This window comes from Gorilla gorilla, chromosome 2 (assembly GCF_029281585.2).
Source record: "Gorilla gorilla gorilla isolate KB3781 chromosome 2, NHGRI_mGorGor1-v2.1_pri, whole genome shotgun sequence".
NCBI classification, from domain to species: domain Eukaryota; kingdom Metazoa; phylum Chordata; class Mammalia; order Primates; family Hominidae; genus Gorilla; species Gorilla gorilla.
Window position 1 is genome coordinate 207945412 of NC_086017.1, and position 24589 is coordinate 207970000.

Below are 24589 nucleotides of genomic sequence, written 5' to 3' on the forward strand. Positions count from 1 at the left end.
TTAGCCAGGCTGGTTTGGAACACCTAGCCTCAAATGATCCTCCTGCCCTGGCCTCCAAAAGTCCTGGGATTACAGGTGTCAGTCACCCCACTCAGCCCCAGAATAAATTATCTTCTAATATTTGCTTACTGATTCCATGGGTGAAAACCCAAGGTCTAAAAAGAAATATCCTTATATTGAGCGAGGAAGCTGCATTTAACTGGTCAAAGGCTTATTTTAAAATATACAAATATAATAATTCCTTGCTTATAGGAAGTAATATTTCCATTTACTTCCTTATAGGACAAAGATTTAAAAAGTGAATGATAAATGAATAATTAAGCTGCTTTAACTACAGAACCAGTATTTGAAAATAAACGGAAAAATGACCATACATTCTAGAGACAGACTAGAGAGCACGTATTCCTATAACAGGGTAAATTTACATAAGTCTGCCCCAAAAACAATGACAAGAAAAAAATGTACAAAACTGAAAATGAATAAAAGTCCAGAGTTTAAAATGGAAGAGTCACTTTTTTTTTTCGCTTTTAAAAATTTGTTTACTCACATTCATGCTTTCATTATCTCAGATTTATTCATTCAACAAATACTGAGTACCTATCATGTTTCAGGTACAGTTACAGATATTAAAGTTATAGCAGTTCTAAAATATAAAAATCCTTGCCTTCATGAAGCTTCCAATGGGGGAGAAACCTAATACTAGCAAAAGAAACTTGGAAATGATACTAACCACATTGAAGATATTGTTAAAAAATTGTTACTGCTAAAAGGAAGGGTGCGAAGACACAATTTTCAAACAAAACAACAATATTGGGAGGGAATAAAAGAGTCTTGAATAGGCCAGGTGCAGTGGCTCACACCTGTAATCCCAGCACTTTGGGAGGCCGAGGTGGGTGGATCACCCGAGGTCAGGAGTTCAAAACCAGCCTGGTCAACACGGTGAAACCCCATCTCTACTAAAAACACAAAATTAGCCAGGCATGGTGGTGGGCGCCTGTAATCCCAGCTACTCAGGAGGCTGAGGCAGGAGAATTGCTTGAACCTGGGCGGCAGAGGTTGCAGTGAGCCAAGATCGTGCCATTGCACTCCAGCCTGGGCAACAGAGTGAGACTCTGCCAGAAAGAAAAGAAAAGAAAAGAAAAGAAGAGAAAAGGAAAGGAAAGGAAAGGAAAGGAAAAAGGAAAGGAAAAAGGAAAGGAAAAGAAAGAAAAGACAGAAAGAAAGGAAAGGAAAGAAAGAAAGAAGAAAAGAAAGGAAGGAAGGAAAGAAGGGAAGAAGGGAGGGAGGGAGGGAGGGAGGAAGGGAAAGGAAAGGAAGAAGAGTCTTGAATAAGTCTAGAGATCTCATGTACAACATGAGGACTATACTTAATAATATCGTATTATACATTGAAAATGTGCTGAGAGCAGATTATTAGGTGCTCTTACCACACACACACACACACGTAAAAAGACAATTATGGAAGGTAAGGACAGGTTAATTTGCTTGACTGTAGTAATCATTTTACTATGTATATCCAATCTTCATGTTATACATCTTAAATATGTACAGTAGTCTGGAGCAGTGGCTCACACCTATAATCCCACTGCCTTGGGAGGCCAAGACAGGAGGATTGCTTAAGGCAAGGAGTTCGAGACCACCCTGGGCAACACAGCAAGACTCTATCTCTAAAAAGATTTAAAATAATTGAATATATGCAATTTAAAAAGAGAGAGTCTTAAAAATAATCTAAGTATACCAATTATGTGAATCAAGGACTGGAGGTGAGAGTGGGCCGTGAGAAAAATAATCTCCTCATGGAAGAAGATTACTGGAATCCTTGGAATCTATTAGGTTGTTCTGAATCAACATTTCAAAGCCATTATAATGGAGACCCCAGAGTAAAACAGCGGGAGACTAACGTCTCTCCAGTACCAGCCACATCAGGAAGGCATGATAAAAAAGGATTTAGGCCTGGCATGGTGGCTCATGCCTGTAATCCCAGCACTTTAGGAGGCCGATGTGGGCTGATCGTTTGAGCCCAAGAGTTCAAGACCAGCCTGGTCAACATGGCGAAACCCCATCTCTACTAACGATACTAAAATTAGACGAGCGTGGTGGCGCATGCCTGTAATCCCATCTACTTGGGTAGCTGAGGTGCAAGTATTGCTTGAATCTGGGAGGCAGAGGTTGCAGTGAGCTGGGATCATGCCACTGCACTCCAGCCTAGGCAACAGGGCAAGACTGCCTCAAAAAAAGAAAGAAAAAGAAAATTAAGGATTTGAACAAATTTAATATGTTTCAGTAAGTATATATGCATAAAGTCGAGAAGAAAATATATTAAAATATACACAGTACTTTTTTATGGAAATGGAAATTACAATTTTATTTTTCCTTGTTCGTTTTCTAAATTTCAATGATTTGCCTAATTTGAATAAAACTAAATGTAAACAATATAAAGTTTAATCAGAAAAATGTTATATATTGCCAGGGGCAGTGGCTCTTGCCTGTAATCACAGCACTTTGGGAGGCCGAGGTGGGTGGATCACCTGAGGTCAGGAGTTCGAGACCAGCTTGACCAATATGGTGGTGAAACCTCGTCTCTACTAAAATTAAAAAAATTAGCCAGGTGTGGTGGTGTGTGCCTATAGTCCCAGCTACTCGGGAGGGTGAGACAGGAGAATCGCTTGAACCCAGGAGGCGGAGGTTGCAGTGAGCTGAGATCGCGCCACTGCACTCTGGCCTGGGCGACAGAGCGAGACTCTGTCTCAAAAAAAAAAAAAAAAAGAAAAGAAAAGAAAAGAAAAAGAAAAAATTAATTACTAAGTAGGCTCTTCTTCACATTTTCGGCTACATATTTTCACTTGCATTTATACTAAATACTTACGAAATTAACAAAATATCCTTAGTAATTAGAGCTAGGTGCATGTGTAATGGGATACCAATTTAAAATGTGGGGTTTTTTTTCTCATGAAATAAGAAATATTGGCCGGGTCCAGTGGCTCACACTGGTAATCTCAGAACTCTGGGAGGCCAAGGCTGGTTGATCACTGGAGCTCAGGAGTTCAAGACCAACCTGGGCAACGTGGCAAAACCTCATCTCCACAAAAAATACAAAATTTAGCCAGGCATGGTGGCACACGCCCATAATCCCAGCTACCTGGGGGACTAAGTTGGGCAGATCACTTGAACCCAGGAAGTTGGGGCTGCAGTGAGCCGAGATCGTGCCACTGCACTCCAGCCTGGGTGACAGAGTGAGACTCTGTCTCAAAAAAAAAAAAAGAAGAAATATTACTGAAATTGTTCTGATTCTTTCTGCACAATATTCCTTCTGGCATAATCATGATTTTATGAAGGCTCATTAAACTGCTTTAGACCCTGTGGACACACAACAGTCAAGAAAACGAAGTCCCTGTGTTCATACAGCTTACAGCATGGTGGGGAAAGAGGAAAACGTAGGAAACATTCCCTTGCCCAGGTCAGACCATTTGGCCTCAGTGCTCTGCTCACTCAGCTGGTCTTCTTGACGGTACCAGCTCTTTCCAACATCAGTATGCTCACACTGTATTTTCCCACAGACCTCCCCATCGTTCACATTCCCTCGCTTCACTAACGTTTCTATTCATATCTCATCCTTTCAGAAATCTTCCCTAATCTTCCTAATACAGTCCTTTCTCTTCACAATTATAAACATACGTGGAACCTACGAAATCAGCCTGGCTTTCAATTTGGCTGTAAGAAGAAACTGAATTTGGCAACACGGACACATCTACTTGCAAAGGACACTAGAAATTTCCAGATGCTTAACTCAATTCAGACCACACACATCAAATGGCCCTGAACAAAATACAGCCCCCCTCTCTCCTTCCCTTATTGTATTTTATTCTCCTTTTTTTTTCTTTTGAGACAGGGTCTCACTGTGTTGCTCAGGGTGGAGGGCAATGGCACCACCACAGCTCACTGCAGCCTCAACCTCCTGGGCTCAAGCGATCCTCCTACCCCAGCCTCCTGAGTAGCTGGGACCACAGGTGTGCACCACCACGTCCAGCTAATTTTTTCAACTTTTTGTAGAGACAGGGTTCCACCATATTGCCCAGGCTGGTCTCAAACTCCTGGGCTCAAGTGATCTACTCCCTTCAGCCTCCCACCAAAGTGCTGGGATTACAGGCATGAGCCACTGCATCCAGCTACATTTTATTCTTTCTCCAAGCAACTACTATAACTTGAAATGAATGTCACACTCTCTCTCTCCATCAAAGACAAACATATGTATTATATTCACTGTTATTATATATATGTGTTTGTGTGTATGTGTTTTACATTATTTGTTTATAGTCTGTTTCTCCTACTAGATTATAAATGCTACAATGGCAAGGATTTTATATAATTTACCACTATCTCCCTGTGGCAGAAACTGCTTATAGGTACCAAATAACCCATTCTCCCCTTGTCCCTCTTATAGAACCTCCAATTTTTAACTAAGCATCTGGATTTCCTAGTGTCCCTTGCAAATGGGTGTAGCCATGCTGCCAAGTAATAGTAGATGGAATGTAGACAGAAGTGCTGGGTACAACTTCTAGGTTGTTCCCTTGAAGGGAAATGTGTACCCTTATCAGCTCTTCCCTCTTCCATGCTGTTTATTTTTTTTCAAGTGAAAGCAAGTTTATTAAGAAAGTAAAGGAATAAAGTATGGCTATTCCATAGGCAGAGCAGCCCAAGGGCTGCTGGTTGCCAATTTTTATGTTTATTTCTTGCTTATATGCTAATCAAGGAGTGGATTACTTATGAGTTTTCCAGGAAAAGGTTGGGCAGTTCCGAGAACTGAGGGCTCCTCCCTCTTTTTAGAGGATACAGGGCAACTTCCTGATGTTGCCATGGCATTTGTAAACTGCCATAGCGCTGGTGGGAGTGGAGCGGTGAGGATGGCCAGGTCACTGTCATCACCATGTTGCTTTTGGGGGATTTTAGCCGGCTTCTTTCCATGTTGCTTTTGGGGGATTTTAGCCGGCTTCTTTCCATGTTGGTTTTGGGGGATCTTAGCCGGCTTCTTTCCATGTTGGTTTTGGGGGATCTTAGCCGGCTTCTTTCCATGTTGCTTTTGGGGGATCTTAGCCGGCTTCTTTCCATGTTGGTTTTGGGGGATCTTAGCCGGCTTCTTTCCATGTTGCTTTTGGGGGATCTTAGCCGGCTTCTTTCCATGTTGGTTTTGGGGGATCTTAGCCGGCTTCTTTCCATGTTGGTTTTGGGGGATTTTAGCCACAGCTTCTTTCCATGTTGGTTTTGGGGGATCTTAGCCGGCTTCTTTCCATGTTGGTTTTGGGGGATTTTAGCCGGCTTCTTTCCATGTTGCTTTTGGGGGATCTTAGCCACAGCTTCTTTCCATGTTGGTTTTGGGGGATTTTAGCCACAGCTTCTTTCCATGTTGGTTTTGGGGGATTTTAGCCACAGCTTCTTTCCATGTTGGTTTTGGGGGATTTTAGCCACAGCTTCTTTCCATGTTGGTTTTGGGGGATTTTAGCTGGCTTCTTTCCATGTTGGTTTTGGGGGATTTTAGCCACAGCTTCTTTCCATGTTGGTTTTGGGGGAATCTTAGCCGGCTTCTTTCCATGTTGGTTTTGGGGGATTTTAGCCACAGCTTCTTTCCATGTTGGTTTTGGGGGATCTTAGCCGGCTTCTTTCCATGTTGGTTTTGGGGGATTTTAGCCGGCTTCTTTCCATGTTGCTTTTGGGGGATTTTAGCCACAGCTTCTTTCCATGTTGGTTTTGGGGGATTTTAGCCGGCTTCTTTCCATGTTGCTTTTGGGGGATTTTAGCCGGCTTCTTTACTGCAGCATGTTTCATCAGCAAGGCCTGCATGACCAGTTTCTTGTGCCGACCTCCTATCTCATCCCATGACTTAGAATGTCTAACCTTCTGGGAATGCAGCCCACTAGGTCTCAGCCTTATTTTACCGAGCCCCCATTCAAAATGGAGTTGCTCTGTTTTAAATGCTTCTGACATTTCCTCCCTCCCTTTTACAAGAAAACCCTTAATCCTAAGGGTTGTAGAGGGAATAAGATTCAACTTCCGTAACTTCTTCATGCTTAATAGGGACGATGATATTCCTGTCTATTAGATCTCTTGCATTCAGAGTAGAGAGGACCTCAGTCTGAAAGCATCTGTATGGCGAGCGCCATTCCTAACTCTTGAGTCCCAACAGAAGGTGGTATCCTTCAGCCAACTGGTGCTCACAGATGATTTTCCTTTGGGTCGGGGGTATCTTCAGTATCATCCCTTCTGTGATTCGCCAGAAAGATGTTACTGGGCCCCACCACTTAACCAAAGTTAGCCTTTGGGTTGGGGGTTTCCTCAGTATTGTCCCTTCTGTGGTCGCCAGAATGATGTTACCAGAAAGGGGTCCGGATCCAGATCCCAAGAGAGGGTTCTTGGATCTAGTGCAGGAAAGAATTCAGGGCGAGCCTATAGAGTAAAGTGAAAGCAGGTTTATCAAGAATGTGAAGGTCATGCCTGTAATCCCAGCACTTTGGGAGGCCAAGGCGGGTGGATCACGAGGTCAGGAGATCGAGACCATCCTGGCTACCATGGTGAAACCACATCTCTATTAAAAAATACAAAAAATCAGCTGAGCGTGTGGCGGGCGCCTGTGGTCCCAGCTACTCAGGAGGCTGAGGAAGGAGAATGGAGTGAACCTGGGAGGTGGAGCGTGCAGTGAGGTGAGATAGCACCACTGCAGTCCAGCCTAGGCGAAAGAGCGAGATTTCATCTCAAAAAATAAAAAATAAAAAATAGAATGTGAAGGAATGAAGAACAGCCACTCCATAGGCAGAGGAGCCTTCCATGCTGTTTAGTAAGCAAACATGGTGGTAAGCCAACTTGAATCATGTAGACAAGGGCAAGCAAGACCTAGGGGATGGCAGAACAAGACAGAAAAAAATTCTGCAACTCTAATAACTTTACAGAGCTAATCATCCTAATAACCTGGACTTCCATCTTGCTTAAGCTACTGTTTGTTTGTGGTGGGCTGTTCCAAGATGGCCAAATAGGAGCAGCTCCAGTCTGCAGCTCCCAGCATGATCAATGCAGAAAACGGACGATTTCTGCATTTCCAACTGAGGTACCTGGTTCATCTCACTGGAACTGGGTGGAGAGCGGGTGCAGCCCACGGAGGGCGAGCTGAAGCAGGGCAGCGTGCCACCTCACCTGGGAAGTGCAAGGGGTCGGGGAAATCATTTCCCTTTCCTAGCCAAGGGAAGCCGTGACAGACTACCTGGAAAAATGGGGCACTCCCACCCAAATACCGCATTTTTCCCAAGGTCTTAGCAACTGGCAGGCAAGGTGATTCTCTCTCGTACCTGGCTTGGCAGTTCCCACGCCCATGGAGCCTTGCTCACTGCCAGTGCAGCAGTCAGCGATTGATCTGTGAGGTGGCAGCCTGGCTGAGGGAGGGGTGTCCGCCATTGCTGAGGCTTGAATAGGTAAACAAAGCGGCTGGGAAGCTTGAACTGGGCAGAGCCCACCACAGCTCAACAAGGCCTACTGCCCCTAAACTCCACCTCTGTTGGCAGGGCATAGCTGAACAAAAGGCAGCGGACAACTTCTGCAGACTTAAACGTCCCTGTCTAACAGCTCTGAAGAGAGCAGTGGTTCTCCCAGCATGGTGTTTGAGCTCTGAGAACAGACAGATGGCCTCCTCAAGTGGGTCCCTGACTCCCGTGTAGCCTAACTGGGAGACACCTCCCAGTAGGGGCCGACAGACACCTCATACAGGCGGCTGCCCCTCTGGGACGAAGCTTCCAGAGGAAGGCTCAGGCAGCAATATTTGCAGTTCTGCAGCTTCTGCTGGTGATACCCAGGCAAACAGGGTCTGGAGTGAAACTCCTGCAAACTCCAACAGACCAACAGCTGAGGGACCTGACTGTTAGAAGGAAAACTAACAAACAAAAAGGAATAGCATCTACATCAACAAAAAGGTCATCTACACCAAAATCCCATCTGTAGGTCACCAACATCAAAGACCAAAGGTAGATAAAACCACAAAGATGGGGAGAAACCAGAGCAGAAAAGATGAAAATTCTAAAAATCAGAGCGCCTCTTCTCCTCCAAAGGATCGCAGCTCCTTGCCAGCAACGGAACAAAGCTGGATGAAGAATGACTTTGACAAGTTGACAGAAGTAGTCTTCAGAAGGTCGGTAATAACAAACTTCTCCGAGCTAAAGGAGGATGTTTGAACCCATTGCAAGAAAGCTAAACACCTTGAAAAAAGATTAGACGAATGGTTAACTAGAATAAACAGTGTAGAGAAGAACTTAAATGACCTGATGGAGCTGAAAACCACAGCACGAGAACTTCGTGATGCTTGCATAAGCTTCAATAGCTGATTTGATCAAGTGGAAGAAAGGGTATCAGTGATTGAAGATCAAATTAATGAAATAAAGTGAGAAGACAAGGTTAGAGAAAAAAGTAAAAAGAAACAAACAAAGCCTCCAAGAAATATGAGACTATGTGAAAAGACCAAATCTATGTTTGATTGGTGTACCTGAAAGTGATGGGGAGAATGGAACCAAGTTGGAAAACACTCTTCAGGACATTATCCAGGAGAACCTCCCCAACCTACAAGGCAGGCCAACATTCAAATTCAGGAAATACAGAGAACACCACAAAGATACTCCTCAAGAAAAGCAACCCCAAGACACATAATTGTCAGATTCACCAAGGTTGAAATGAAGGGAAAAGTGTTAAGAGCAGCCAGAGAGAAAGGTCGAGTTACCCACAAAGGGAAGCCCATCAGACTAACAGCAGATATCTCTGCAGAAACCCTACAAGCCAGAAGAGTGGGGGCCAATATTCGACATTCTTAAAGAAAAGAATTTTCAACCCAGAATTTCATATCCAGCCAAACTAAGCTTCATAAGTGAAGGAGAAATAAAATACTTTACAGACAAGAAAATGCTGAGACATTTTGTCACCACCAGGCCTGCCTTACAAGAGCTCCTGAAGGAAGCACTAAACATGGAAAGAAACAACCGGTGCCAGCCACTGCAAAAACATGCCAAATTGTAAAGACCATCGATGCTAGGAAGAAACTGCATCAACTAATGGGCAAAATAACCAGCTAACATCATAATGACAGGATCAAATTCACACACAATAATATTAACCTTAAATATAAATGGGCTAAATGCCCCAATTAAAAGACACAGACTGGCAAATTGGATAAAGAGTTAAGACCCATCAGTGTGCTGTATTCAGGAGACCCATCTCACATGCAAAGACACACATAGGCCCAAAATAAAGGGATGGAGGAAGATCTACCAAGCAAACGGAAAGCAAAAAAAACGCAGGGGTTGGCCGGGCACGATGGCTCGTGCCTGTAATCCCAGCACTTTGGGAGGCCAAGGCAGGCAGATCACAAGGTCAGGAGATCGAGACCATCCTGGCTAACACGGTGAAACCCCGTCTCTACTAAAAATACAAAAAAATTAGCAGGGTGTGGTGGCAGGCGCCTATAGTCCCAGCTACTCGGGAGGCTGAGGCGGGAGAATGGCATGAACCCAGGAGGCAGAGCTTGCAGTGAGCCCAGATCGCGCCACTGCACTCCAGCCTGGGCCACAAAGCGAGACTCCATCTCCAAAAAAAAAAGAAAAAAAAAAAAAAGAAAAAAACACAGGGGTTGCAATCCTAGTCTCTGATAAAACAGACTCTAAACCAACAAAAATCAAAAGAGACAAAGAAGGCCATTACATATTGGTAAAGGGGTCAATTCAACAAGAAGAGCTAACTATCCCAAATATATATGCATCCAGATTCAAAAAGCAAGTCCTTAGAGACCTACAAAGAAGAGACTTAGACTCTCACACAATAATAATGGGAGAATTTAACACCCCACTGTCAATATTAGACAGATCAATGAGACAAAAAGTTAACAAGGATATCCAGGACCTGAACTCAGCTCTGCAACAAGCAGACCTAATAGACATCTACAGAACTCTCCACCCCAAATCAACAGAATATACATTTCTTCTCAGCACCACTTCACACTTATTCCAAAACTGACCACATAGTTGGAAGTAAAGCACTCCTCAGCAAATGCAAAAGAACAGAAATCACAACAAACTGTCTCTCAGACCACAGTGCAATCAAATTAGAACTCAGGATTAAGAAACTCATTCAAAACTGCACAACTACATGGAAACTGAACAACCTGCTCCTGAATGACTACCGGGCACATAACGAAATGAAGGCAGAAATAATGATGTTCTTTGAAACCAATGAGAACAAAGACACAATGTAACAGAATCTCTGGAACACACTTAAAGCAGTGTGTAGAGGGAAATTCATAGCACTAAATGCCCACAAGAGAAAGCAGGAAAGATCTAAAATTGACACCCTAACATCACAATTAAAAGAACTAGAGAAGCAAGAGCAAACACATTCAAAAGCTAGCAGAAGGCAAGAAATAACTAAGATCAAGCAGAACTGAAGGAGATAGAGACATAAAAAACCCTTCAAAAAATTAATGAATCCAAGAGCTGGTTTTTTGAAAAGATCAACAAAATTGATAGACCACTAGCAAGACTAATAAAGAAGAAAAGAGAGAAGAATCAAATAGACGCAATAAAAAATGATCAAGGTGATATCACCACTGATCCCAAAGAAATACAAACTACCACCAGAGAATACCATAGACACCGCTATGCAAATAAACTAGAAAATCTAGAAGAAATGGGCAAATTCCTGGACACATACACCCTCCTAAGACTAAACCAGGAAGAAGTTGAATCTCTGAACAGACCAATAACAGGCTCTGAAATTGAGGCAATAATTAACAGCCTAACAACCAAAAAAAGTCCAGGACCAGACGGATTCACAGCCAAATTCTACCAGAGGTACAAAGAGGAGCTGGTACCATTCCTTCTGAAACTATTCCAATCAATAGAAAAAAAGGGAGTCCTCCCTAACTCATTTTATGAGGCCAACATCATCCTGATACCAAAGCCTGGCAGAGACACAACAAAAAAGGAGAATTTTAGACCAATATCCCTGATGAACATCGATGCGAAAATCCTCAATAAAATACTGGCAAACCGAATCCAGCAGCACATGAAAAAGCTTATCCACCATGATCAAGTCAGCTTCATCCCTGGGATGCAAGGCTGGTTCAACATATGCAAATCAATAAACATAATCCATCATATAAACAGAACCAACGACAAAAACCACATGATTATCTCAACAGATGCAGAAAAGACCGTCGACAAAATTCAACAGCCCTTCATGCTAAAAATTCTCAATAAACTAGGTATTGATGGAACGTATCTCAAAATAATGAGATATTTATGACAAACCCACAGCCAATATCATACTGAATGGGCAAAAACTGGAAGCATTCCCTTTGAAAACCAGCACAAGACAAGGATGCCCTCTCTCACCACTCCTATTCAACATAGTGTTGGAAGTTCTGGCCAGGGCAATCAGGCAAGAGAAATAAATAAAGGGTATTCAATTAGGAAATGAGGAAGTCGCTCTCCCTCTCCCTCTCCCTCTCCCCTTTGCACGGTCCCCTCTGATGCCGAGCCGAGGCTGGACTGTACTGCTGCCATCTCGACTCACTGCAACCTCCCTGCCTGATTCTCCTGACTCAGCCTGCCAAGTGCCTGGGATTGCAGGTGCACGCCACCACGCCTGACTGGTTTTCGTATTTTTTGGTGGAGACGGGGTTTCGCCGTGTTGGCTGGGCTGGTCTCCAGCTCCTGACCGTGAGTGATCTGCCAGCCTCGGCCTCCCGAGGTGCCGGGATTGCAGGCGGAGTCTCGCTCAGTCAGTGCTCAATGTTGCCCAGGCTGGAGTGCAGTGGCGTGATCTCGGCTCGCTACAACCTCCACCTCCCAGCCGCCTGCCTTGGCCTCCCAAAGTGCCAAGATTGCAGCCTCTGCCCGGCCGCCACCCCATCTGGGAAGTGAGGAGCGCCTCTTAACGGCCGTCATCCCGTCTAGGAAGTGAGGAGCGTCTCTGCCCGGCCGCCCATCGTCTGGGATGTGGGGAGCGCCTCTGCCCCGCCGCCCTGTCTGAGATGTGAAGAGCGCCTCTGCCCGGCGGCGACCCCGTCTGGGAACTGAGAAGTGTCTCTGCCCCGCCGCCACCCCGTCTGGGAGGTGAGGAGCCTCTCTGACCGGCTGCCCCATCTGGGAAGTGAGGAGCCCCTCCGCCCGGCCAGCCGCCCCGTCTGGGAAGTGAGGAGCCCCTCCGCCCGGCCAGCCGCCCCGTCTGGGAAGTGGGGGGGGCGCCTCTGTGCAGCCGCCACCCCGTCTGGGAGGTGTACCCAATAGCTCATTGAGAACAGGCCATGATGACGATCGCGGTTTTGTCGAATAGAAGGGGGGGAAATGTGAGGAAAGGAAGGAGAGATCGGATTGTTACTGTGTCTGCGTAGAAACAGGTGGACATAGGAGACTCCATTTTGTTCTGTACTAAGAGAAATTCTTCTGCCTTGGGATGCTGTTTATCTATGACCTTACCCCCAACCCCATGCTCTCTGAAACATGTGCTGTGTCCACTCAGGGTTAAATGGATTAAGGGCGGTGCAAGATGTGCTTTGTTAAACAGATGCTTGAAGGCAGCATACTCGTTAAGAGTCATCACCACTCCCTAATCTCAAGTACCCAGGGACACAAACACTGTGGAAGGCAGCAGGGCCCTCTGCCTAGGAAAACCAGAGACCTTTGTTCACGTTTATCTGCTGACCTTCCCTCCACTATTGTCCTATGACCCTGCCACATCCCCCTCTCTGAGAAACACCCAAGAATTATTAATACTAAAAAAAAAAAAAAAAAAAAAAAGGAAATGAGGAAGTCAAATTGTCCCTGTTTGCAGATCACATGATTGTATATTTAGAAAACCCCATCGTCTCAGCCCAAAATCTCCTTAAGCTGATAAGCAACTTCAGCAAAGTCTTAGGATACAAAATCAATGTGCAAAAATCACAAGCATTCCTATACACCATTAACAGACAAAGAGCCAAATCATGAGTGAACTCCCATTCACAATTGCTACAAAGAGAATAAAATACCTAGAAATCCAACTTACAAGGGATGTGAAGGACCTCTTTAAGGAGAACTACTAACCACTGCTCAACAAAATAAAAGAGGACACAAACAAATGGAAGAACATTCCATGCTCATGGATAGGAAGAATCAATACCTGAAAATGGCCATATTGCCCAAAGTAATTTATAGATTCAATGCCAACCCCATCAAGTTACCAATGACTTTCTTCACAGAACTGGAAAAAAACTACTTTAAAGTTCGTATGGAACCTAAAAAGAGCCCACATTGCCAAGACAATCCTAAGCAAAAAGAACAAAGCTGGAGGCATCACGCTACCTGACTTCAAACTATACTACAAGGCTACAGTAACCAAAACAGCATGGTACTGGTACCAAAACAGATATATACTATATCTGTTTCAAACTATACTACAAGGCTACAGTAACCAAAACAGCATGGTGTTGGTACCAAAACAGATATACAGACCAATGGAACAGAACAGAGGCCTCAGAAATAACACCACACATCTATAACCATCTGATCTTTGACAAACCTGACAAAAACAAGAAATGGGGAAAGGATTCCCTATTTAATAAATGGTGCTGGGAAAACTGGCTAGCCATAGGTAGAAAGCTGAAACTGGATCCCTTCCTTACACCTTATACAAAAATTAATTCAAGATGGATTAAAGACTTAAATGTTAGACCTAAAACCATAAAAACCCTAGAAGAAAACCTAGGCAATACCATTCAGGACATAGGCATGGGCAAAGACTTCACAACTAAAACACCAATAGCAATGGCAACAAAAGCCAAAATAGACAAATGGGATCTAATTAAACTAAAGAGCTTTTGCATGGCAAAAGAAACTACCATTAGAGTGAACAGGCAACCTACAGAATGGGAAAAAATTTTTGCAATCTACCCATCTGACAAAAGGCTAATATCCAGAATCTACAAAGAACTCAAACAAATTTACAAGAAAAAAACAAACAACCCCATCGAAAAGTGGGCAAAGGATATGAACAGACACTTCTCAAAAGAAGACATCTATCTATGCAGCCAACAGACACATGAAAAAATGCTCATCATCACTGGTCATCAGAGAAATGCAAATCAAAACCACAATGAGATACCATCTCATGCCAGTTAGAATGGCAATCATTAAAAAGTCAGGGAACAACAGATGCTGGAGAGGATGTAGAGAAATAGGGATGCTTTTACACTGTTGGTGGGAGTGTAAATTAGTTCAACCATTGTGGAAGACAGTGTGGCGATTCCTCAAGGATCTAGAACTAGAAATACCATTTGACCCAGCAATCCTATTACTGGGTATATACCCAAAGGATTATAAATCGTGCTACTATAAAGACACATGCACACGTATGTTTATTGCAGCACTATTCACAACAGCAAAGACTTGGAACCAACCCAAATGTCCATCAATGATAGACTGCATTAAGAAAATGTGGCACATATACACCATGGAATACTATGCAGCCATAAAAAAGGATGAGTTCATGTCCTTTGCAGGGACATGGATGAAGCTGGAAACCATCATTCTCAGCCAACTATCACAAGAACAGAAAACCAAACACCACATGATCTCACTCATAGGTGGGTATTGAACAATGAGATCACTTGGATACAGGGCAGGGAACGTCACACACTGGGGCCTGTCGGGGGCTGGGGGGCTGGGGGAGGGATAGCATTAGGAGAAATACCTAATGTAAATGAGTTGATGGGTGCAGCAAACCAACATGGCACATGTATACCTATGTATCAAACCTGCACATTGTGCGCATGTACCCTAGAACTTAAAGTATAATAAGATAAATAAATAAATAAGCTACTGTTTGTTTTTTTTTTCCCAGTCTCTCTCACATGCAGTCAAACCTTTACTCTTGATCACCTAGAACTAGGTCCTGCAACACAAGGCCTCAATAAATATGTATTGAGTGAACAAGTGAATTAATCAGTCTCTCTCATCTGGTTAGCATGAGCCAGAAAGAATCCTTGAACATGACCTACCTCTAGTTACACTAGCTTCTAAACCTGTAAAACTGTGGCTCACATTTACATCTAATATGAGGAACAAACCTATGGGCCCTCCTTGGTCAGCCAAAGAGTATCCCTCTAATTTTTAACATTTATCTTTCTAAACTTCAATGACTTAATTTTGCATGTTATCTCCCTAATTGTTATAAAACTAATACATGTATCATTAACCATAATGAAATACCTGCTTTTGGAATGGAATATTTATTTCATTTAAAGTCTTGCAGATGGTTAAGTATAATATTATCAGTAAAAAAAAAAAAAAAAAAATGGACTGCTGTAAACACAGGCCATGAAATACAAGGCAAAAAAGGTGATATCACTTAAATTTCAGGGGACAACATCAAAACAGATTCGTATTTTCCCTTAATGACCAAGCAGAAAAGTAACTGCTTTTTCACTCCAAAGTGACCAAACTAAATCAAGCTTAGTTACTGCATTACGTCCTAGAGCAACTCATAAGCTAATAAAAATAGAACACATGCCAAAACAAACTAAGATCCTTTTCTGCCTTTCATATTGCTGCTATTCTCTCTCTCAATGGCTGTAGTATCACCAGAATACTAGAAAGGATAGGCAGCTGCCATGTTGAGACTATGAAGGAAAGATGAAGAAAACTGAGGAGACATCTAACCTGACATCTTTGAGCTTATGAATGAACACCGATAATTTCTTCAACTCTAGGCTTATTACTGACAAAAATAAAGCATTGTTTGGTCAAATTATCATCATTTGGGTTTTCTGTTACATGCAGCCAAACCACTTTCAAGGTTTTCTGATTCAGAAAATTGAAACTGGAGAGCACGCTGATATGGTTTGGAAATTTGTCCCCTCCAAATCTCACACTGAAATGTAATCCCCAGTGTTGGGGGTGGGGCCTCGTAGGTGGTGTTTGGGTCATGGGGGCAGACCCCTAGTGAATGGCTTGACCCCTTGTTCCTCGCACCATGTGCTACACCGGCTTCCCCTTTGCCTTCTGCCATGACTGCAAGCTTCCTGAGGCCTCACCAGAAGCAGATGTCAGCACGATGCTTTCTATACAGCCTGTAGAAATGTGAGTCAAAATATACCTTTTTCTTTATAAATTGCCCAGTCTCAGGGATTCCTTTCTAGCAATGCAAGCAAACTAACACACAAGCTTACATTGAAATTCCTTCTCCTAAATACTTCATGTATGACAGTGTAAAAGTATATCAAAGGACACATTTTTTAAAAAATAATCGTAACATGTTCAAATATGCAGCTGATACACATCGGTTGTTTATTTTAAGAAATGGGGTTTCAGCTCATGCCTGTAATCCCAGCACTTTGGGAACCAAGGCAGAAGGATCACTTGACACCAGGAATTTGAGACCAGCCTGGGGAACACAGCAAGACCCCCACTCCACAAAATATTTTTAAAATTGGCCAGGTGTGGTAGTGGGTGTCTGTAGCCCTACTTATTTGGGAGGTTAAGACCAGGGGATCAATTGAGACCATGAGTTGGAGGCTGCAGTGAGCCATGATTTTGCCACTGCACTCCATCCCAGGTGACAGAATGAGAACCTGTCTCAAAAAAAGAGAGAAAGAAAAGGGAAAGATAGGGTCTCACTATGTTGCCCAGGCTGGAGTACAGTGGTTTTCATAGGCATGATCATCACACACCACAGCCTCAAACTCCTGAACTCAAGGGATCCTCCCACCTCAGCCTCCCAAGTAGTAGTTAGTTTGAGGCACGTGTTGGGCTTGATACACATCATTCTTGCAGTTATTCTTTGGCCTACAGGGTCCTAACAGGTAAGACTTAACTGAAGGCTGGGCGCGGTGGCTCAAGCCTGTAATGCCAGCACTGTGGGAGGCTGAGGTGGGCAGATCACGAGGTCAGGAGTTTGAGACCAGCCTGGCCAATATGGTGAAACCCCGTCTCTACTAAAAATACAAAAAATTAGCCAGGCGTGGTGGTGCGCACCTGTTTTCCCAGCTACTCAGGAGGCTGAGGCAGGAGAATTACTTGAACCCGGGAGGCGGAGGTTGCAGTGAGCTGAGATCGTGCCACTGCACTCCGGCGAGACTCCATCTCAAGGAAAAAAAAAAAAAGACTCAACTGAAATGTAACTGATTTACATCTATGGAAATACTATTGTAATTCAAAAGAGGATTAACATGTTAACACAAAAAGGCAAGCTGTTTGAACACCTCAACAGAAGAGTATCTAAAATCTTTACTAAACTCCTTCATTTAACATATGTGTTCCTCCTAATGCAAGAGAATGGGTCCCAAGGATTATTAAAAAGAATGATCTTTCCTCTGCCCTAAGTAAGTCTGTAAGTTAGCAGACAACCAAGTAAACATACTCTGGTAAGTTTTTGTTTGGGTTTAGTCATGATAAAACCAAGAAGAACTGAGGGTGAATGTGTTCTCCAATTAGAGATATTCTTTTCAAACACACTACGATCCGCACAGAAATATAGACAAAAGACACCTATCAACAATTTACAAATGGCTAACAAACCACACACACTGTTCTCAGTAGTAGTCAAAGATATATGAACAAGTGAGATATTTTAAAAAGCTATCAAAATGGCAAAGATTCTAAAATGACACCGCACAAGGCTAATAAAAGGATTTCATCAAACAATCTCATATACTGCTGGTAGAAATATATTTCATATATTGCTGGTAGAAATATAAATCAATGTAACCTTTAGGCATATCATGTAGATATACTTATTATAATGCCAATTCCCTATACACTGACAATGGTTTTTTGTTCTTATAAAAATAAAAAATGCCACTGAAGGCCAGGTGCAGTGGCTCACACCTATAATCCAAGCAGTTTGGGAGGCTGAGGCAAGAGGATTGCTTGAACCTAGGCATTCGAGACCAGCCTGGGCGACACCGTGAGACCCTGTCTCTACCAAAAAAAAATTTTTAATTAGCTGAGTGTGGTGGCACATGCCTATAGCCCTAGCTACTCGGGAGGCTGAGGTGGGAGGATCCCTTGAGCCCAAGAGTTCAAGGCTGCAGTGAGCTATGATTGTGTCACTGCAGTCCAGCCTGGACAACAGAGCAAGACCTGCCTCTAAAACAAGTAATTTTTTTAAAAAGGCATTGAAAATGCAAAAGGATTCATAGTTAAGGCACTGACTCTCCAACAACTTACTGTTTCAAAGCTGCCTTTATGCATCAAATCAATGGGTGGCCGGAATAGATCTGCAAGGGTAGTTAATTTCTTATCGATAGCTCCTCCATTTCTTAATTCTTGTTCTTGCCGAACTATAATACAGAAGGATGAAAGTTTCAGTTAGCCATAATCATGAATCACACTAAAAAAAAAAAAAAAAAAAAAAACTTCTGTCAATTGAAGGAATTGCTGTCAATATGCTTGACCTCAAATACAAAGATCTAATGTTGACTCTGAAAAAAAAAATGCAAAGGGAGATAAGAGGAATCTTAAGACTTGGTGGTATTCTCTATCCCAAGGATACAAAGAAAATTAACTGAAAATATTCACATAATCAAAGTAACCTCTTCACCTCTAACTGTAACATGGGAGAGGCTGAGTGTGGTGGCTCATGTCTATAATTCTAGCACTTTGGATGGCCGAGGTCAGCAGATCACCTGAGGTCAGCAGTTTGAGATCAGCCTGGCCAAGATGGTGAAACCCTGTTTCAACTAAAAATACAAAAAAAAAAAGCTGGGCATGGTGGAGCATGCCTGTAATCCCAGCTACTCGGGAGGCTGAGGCAGGAGAATAGCCTGAACCCTGGAGGCAAAGGTTGCAGTGAGCAGAGATCGCGCCACTGCACTCCAGCCTGGGCAACAGAGTGAGACTCCATCTCAAAAAAAAAAAATTAGCCAGGTGTAGTGGCGCATGCCTGTAGTCCCAGCACCATGGGAGGCTGAGATGTGCGGAACACCTGAGGTCAGGAGTTCAAGGCCAGCCTGGGCAACATGGTGAAACCTCATCTCTACTAAAAATACAAAACTTAGCCGGGTGTGGTGGCACAAGCCTGTAGTCCCAGCTACTCGGGAGGCTGAGGCAGGAGAATCGTTTGAACCTGGGAGGTGAAGGTTGCAGTAAGCTGAGATCATGCCACTGCACTCCAGCCTGGGTGACAGAGTGAGACTCCATCTCAAAAATAAATAGTAATAATAAAAAAAAGATTATGACAGTAGAGATGATGACCACTGTTGTCACCTTCCACTGGAAGGACACAGGATTCCCTAGATGACTTGAGTCAGTTTAGGTTCCCCATCAATTCTCTCCAAAGTTACAAGACCTATCTGTGCCTCAATGAACTCATTATAAATAAACTACAAAATCAAGCATGGTCCAAGGGTTTCTCATATATCCTAACATAACTGTCCTTTCTTTAGGATTCCATTACTAAATCAATACTAAATCCTCTAAAAGCATAAGACCAAGATTCTCATTCTAATTTATTACACAAAAATATTTCAAATAACTGTAGCCAAAATATTAATAGTGGCTGCTTTGGGTGGCGTGGCTTTTCCTCCTATTTTTCAATCTCTTACAATAACCATTTTCATTATATATTCCCTTCATTGACAGAAGTCAGGATCCTGAGGGAAATCAGTTTATTTTATTATAGTAAGCATTTTAAGTGTTTATTCACAAGCAAATTAAGTTTATTAATTACCATATTTCCTACATTATCTCCATCTCCTTTACTATTTTTCTATAACCAAATAGGTTAGAATTTAGAACAATTTAGCTCAGGGGAGAATTAATCACATTCTGGATCCATAATTTCACTTTTTAAAGAAGGTGAAAATTTTAAAATCACTTTAAAAGAAGGTGATTACTTTAAAAAAGTAATTGGGCCTAATAGTAACCATCTTTGTCTTTTTAATAGGAAGAGAAGAGGGAGATGATAAACTGGTCCATAGATACCTACTAGTTTCAGTCTGAAAATCCCGGAAACCATCAAAAATTGAACGTGCAGGCCGTCGTCTTTTAGGAGCTTTGGGGAGAAAAAATAGAATTGAAAAATTTTTAAATTAATTTTGAAACTTAATTCTAAAAATGTCCTTACCTAAAAGTATTTTTTTAATAAAACATATGAAACCCTTCACAAACTGCACGTCACCCTTGCGCAGGGGCCGTGCTAATCTCTGTCTCGTTCCAATTTTAGTAAATGTGCTGCCGAAGCGAGCACAGTATTTCTTGTTTTAAAACACTCAAGATTCATATGGTGCCTTCCCTCAAAAAATAAAAAAGTTTAAAAACTTTCAAATCATTCATGTATAATTAATCCAAACATCTTCCATCCAGTCATCTTATATTACAAATGAGAAAATTCAGGCCCAGTTACAACAGACTTAATCAAACTTGTGTAAAAAGTTTACTATCGGCTGGGCATGGTGGCTCATGCCTGTAATCCCAGCACTTTGGGAGGCCAAGGCGGGTGGATCACCTGAGGTCAGGAGTTTGAGACCAGCCTGACCAACATGGTGAGCCCGTCTCTACTAAATACAAAAAATTAGCCAGGCATGGTCGTGCATGCCTGTAATCCCAGCTACTTGGGAGGCTGAGGCAGGAGAATCACTTGAACCTAGGAGACAGAGGTTGCAGTAAGCCAAGACTGCCATTGCACTCCAGCCTGGGCAACAAGAGTGAAACTCCATCTCAAAAAAAAAAAGTTTACTATCCTGGCCAGGCACTGTAGCTCACGCCTCCTGTAATCCAGCATTTTGGGAAGCCAAGGCAGGTGGATCACCTGAAGTCGAGTTCAAGACCAGCCTGATTAACATAATGAAACCCTGTCTCTAATAAAAATACAAAAAAAACTAGCCAGGTGTGGTGGCACGCACCTGTAATCCTAGCTACTTGGAAGGCTGAGGCAGGAGAATCACTTGAACCTGGGAGGTGGAGGTTGCAGCGAGCCAAGATCACGCCACTGCACTCCAGCCTGGGCAAGAAGAGTGAAACTCCGTCTCAAAAAAAAAAAAAAAAAGTTTACTATCTTAATATCCAAGTGGTGATATCAGGAAGAAAGAAGATTTTGAGGATGATGCCACGTAGAGATGAAGCCACACACATGCTGCAGATATCCAATTCAGGTTAGCCTTCGGGATCTGACTGCCCTGTTGTATAGAGTAACTCTACATTCTAAACCATAAGACTTAAGGACTATTTCTTAGGGATTGGATTGGACCCACGTGCAGAACTATAAAGACAAAAAACATCTTTAATTTTGGAAACTTTTTTCACAGTTACACAATGGTTAAATGACAGAAAAGTAAACAGATCCACCTAAGGTATTCCACTACCCCTGTAGAGTGTCTATTACCCAGTCTTTAAGTATTTTACAGATAAGGTGTAGAATGCTAGAATCAAAATGTTATCTTCCTATATCTATGTGTTCTTAAACCTAAACAAATTACCAGATCATTTATGTACATTACAATAAATAAAGGCTTTTCATGATTCCCTCAATATGGGTAAGTAACTAAGTTGGCTTATGGTAAGGCTGGCCAGCATGTAACCAGAATAATTATCTGTTAATAAATGATTAGTATCAAGATTAGACAGAGACTACAGAATCCCCTTAACCCGTGTCAAAACATCTTTCCCAATAACTCGTGTTTGTGATTACATAGGATAATTATTTATATCCAGAACTACCGAGTAAAAGGCAAAACAAAGCAACAAAAAAATGCACAACATATTAAAAACTTCATTTTTGCTTAAAACATATATTCATATGCATATCATTCCTGTGTATATGTGTATGTTTTTATGTTAAACAATCACACTATCATCTCTGGGAAAAGAGATTTTGTAATACACTGTCATGTTTTATTTCATTTTTTTTTGAGACAGTGTCTCACTCTGTTGCCCAGCTGGAGTGCAGTGGTGTGATCATGGCTCACTGCAGACTCCATCCTCCTAGGCTCAAGCCATCCTCCTGCCTTAGCCTCCCAAGCAGCTGGGACTACAAGTGTGCAGCACCATGTTCAGTTTTTTTGTTTTTTGTTTTTTTTTAAGAGACGGGCATGTCACTATATTGCCCAGGCTAGTTTGGAACTCCTGGGCTCAAGGAATCCTCCCACCTCATCCTCCCAAAGTGCTGGGATTACAGGCACCAGCCACCATGCCCAGCCTGAATTAATTAATTTATTTATTGCGACAGGGTCTCACTCTGTTGCCCAGGCTGGAGTACAGTGGCATGATCTCAGCTCACTGTGACCTCCGCCTCCCAGGTTCAAGGCATTCTCCTGCCTCAGCCTCCCTAGTACGTGGGACAACAGGCATGTGCCACCACGCCCAGCTAATTTTTGTATTTTTAGTAGGGAGGGGGTTTCACCATGTTGGCCAGGCTGGTCTCAAACTCCTGACCTCAAGTGATCCACCCGCCTCGGCTACCAAAAGTGCTGGAATTACAGGAGTGAGCTACTGAGCCTGGCCTGAATTTTATTTTTAATTTAAATATTGCACCCTGTGTCCCTCTCTACCTTCCTCCCTCCCTCCTTTCTTCATTTCTATTCAAGAAAAAGCAAGAAATGTCATACTTTTCAATCTTGGAACTATTTTTGATCAAGAGCTCCTATTTCAAATGTACATGGCCTCTAGCAGGAATAATATAGCCTGCCAAAGAATGCCTCTAAAACTAGTTATCTGGCCCTGGTGCAGTGATGTGCGCCTATAGTCCCAGCTGCCCAGATGGCTGATGTGAAAGGATCGCTTGAGCCAAGGAGTTCGAGTAGTCTGTGCAACATACTGACACCCTGTCTCTTTAAAAAAAAAAAAAAAATTAACTTTTTAAAAATAACTAGATATCTGATACTTTTTAACTGTTAACAATTAAGAAACTGGCTGGAGGCTGGGCATGGTGGCTCACGCCTGTAATCCCAGCACTTTGGGAGACCGAGGTGGGCGGATCATGAGGTCGGGAGATTGAGACCATCCTGGCTAAGACGGTGAAACCCCACCTCTACTAAAAAATAGAAACAATTAGTCAGGCGTGGTGGCGGGTACCTGTAGTCCCAGCTATTCGGGAGGCTGAGGCAGGAGAACAGTGTGAACCCAGGAGGTGGAGCTTGCAGTGAGCTGAGATCGCACCACTGTACTCCAGCCTGGGCCACAAAGTGAGACTCCATCTCAAAAAAAAAAAAAAAAAAAAAAAAGAAACCAAGGATGTCTTAGAATAAGAATAGCTGCCTAAGAAAGTATATTATTTTAGGAAGATAGCACATAAAAGGTAATTTTCTTCTACTTTTAAACTGCCAAAGATAGGTTAGTCAATATTCCACGTCACCTTTCCAACCTCCCCCTTCTCTATAAGGGACCGATCTCGGTATACTCACTAGTTCCTCTTATTGCTATCCTTCTACCCAATTCCTTTTACTTCTTGGGCTAATAACCCTATTCCCATTTGTCTTCCCTTCGTTTACCCTATTTCTAAGCAAAAACCTCTCCTCAGACCACACCACCTCTAGCCCTAGGACTATTACTGCTACCTGCCTTTTCAATATGGTCTCCTGGCTCTTCCAAGCCGTCTGCCACAAGCAAACATCAGTCCTCTGTCCTCACTCTACTGCCCACATAATAGAAGTACTGGTCACTGAAGCCAAAGAGACTAAGCTATAAAGAGCTAAAAGAGATTCAGGAGCTTCAAAGTCAGCACAGGGGAGGGACAGGTGGAGAAAAAACGTGGTGAGAAGAGTGGCACTGTTTTACATGTCCACATATCTGTTCGTATTTGGCTTCAGAGAAGACATCTGGATCTTCAGATCTGCTTCTGCATTCCTTTAGATCTGCTGCTATTCTTTTAGTTCAAGTATAGAAAGAAAACTAAAATTTACTCTCACGCAGACACGCAGTTGTAAAAGGGAGGAGTGGGCTTTTTGTTTTAAAAGATGGGGGTCTCACTATGTTGCCCAGGCTGAAGGGCAGTGGCTATTCACAGGCACAATCCCACTACTGATCTGCACCTGCTCCGTTTCCTCTTCCTTAGGTCATCTGGTGGTCCTCCACTGCCGGCAGGTCACCATGTTGATTCCGAACTTAGTGCAGACACCCAATCAGCACAGGGCCCTACAGCCAAGAACTCCTGGGGCTCAAGCCATACTCCTGCCTCAGCCTCCAGAGTAGCTGAGACTACATGCCTGTGCCACCATACCCAGCAGGGAGGAGTGTTTTAAAGTCTTAGATGATTGTGGATATTCCTCTTTAATAGTACACCAATACTTAACCAATGGTAGTTTCTTAGAGGACAGCTGCAAAGTGGAATCTGAAATCTTATCAATGAGTTTTTCATACTGTTTCATTAAAACCCACTACACTATGTGGTAGGCAGTGTCTAAGACAGCCCCCAATTTTCCCTGTCTCCCAGTATTGACAACCTGTGGGTGAATACCTTGAGTACAGGCAGGATTGAACAGAATGTGGCAGACATGATGGGATTTCACTTCCAGATTATGTTACAAAAAGACAGTGGCTTCCATTTTGGGCTGCCCTCTCTGGCTCTCTCATTTGCTCTGTGTTAAGAATGGATGCCCCCA

General features: G+C 42.9%; 1 protein-coding gene and 1 non-coding gene across 4 annotated transcripts in view; both read right to left on the reverse strand.

Moving 5' to 3' along the window:
• The window catches only part of UBXN7 (UBX domain protein 7), a 104238-nt gene that overhangs the window by 26092 nt on the left and 53557 nt on the right, over window positions 1-24589 (reverse strand). For all 3 annotated transcript variants that reach the window (XM_019024413.3, XM_019024414.3, XM_019024412.3), the window contains exons 4-5: window positions 19981-20046; window positions 18222-18334 (exon numbers count right to left, since the gene is read on the reverse strand). In XM_019024413.3, coding sequence (XP_018879958.1) covers window positions 18222-18334; window positions 19981-20046 — 179 coding nt within the window. The remainder of the gene's footprint in view (window positions 1-18221; window positions 18335-19980; window positions 20047-24589) is intronic.
• LOC115934117 (U6 spliceosomal RNA) lies at window positions 20139-20241 on the reverse strand. The gene has a single exon (XR_004069964.1). It is a non-coding gene; the product is annotated as a U6 spliceosomal RNA (small nuclear RNA).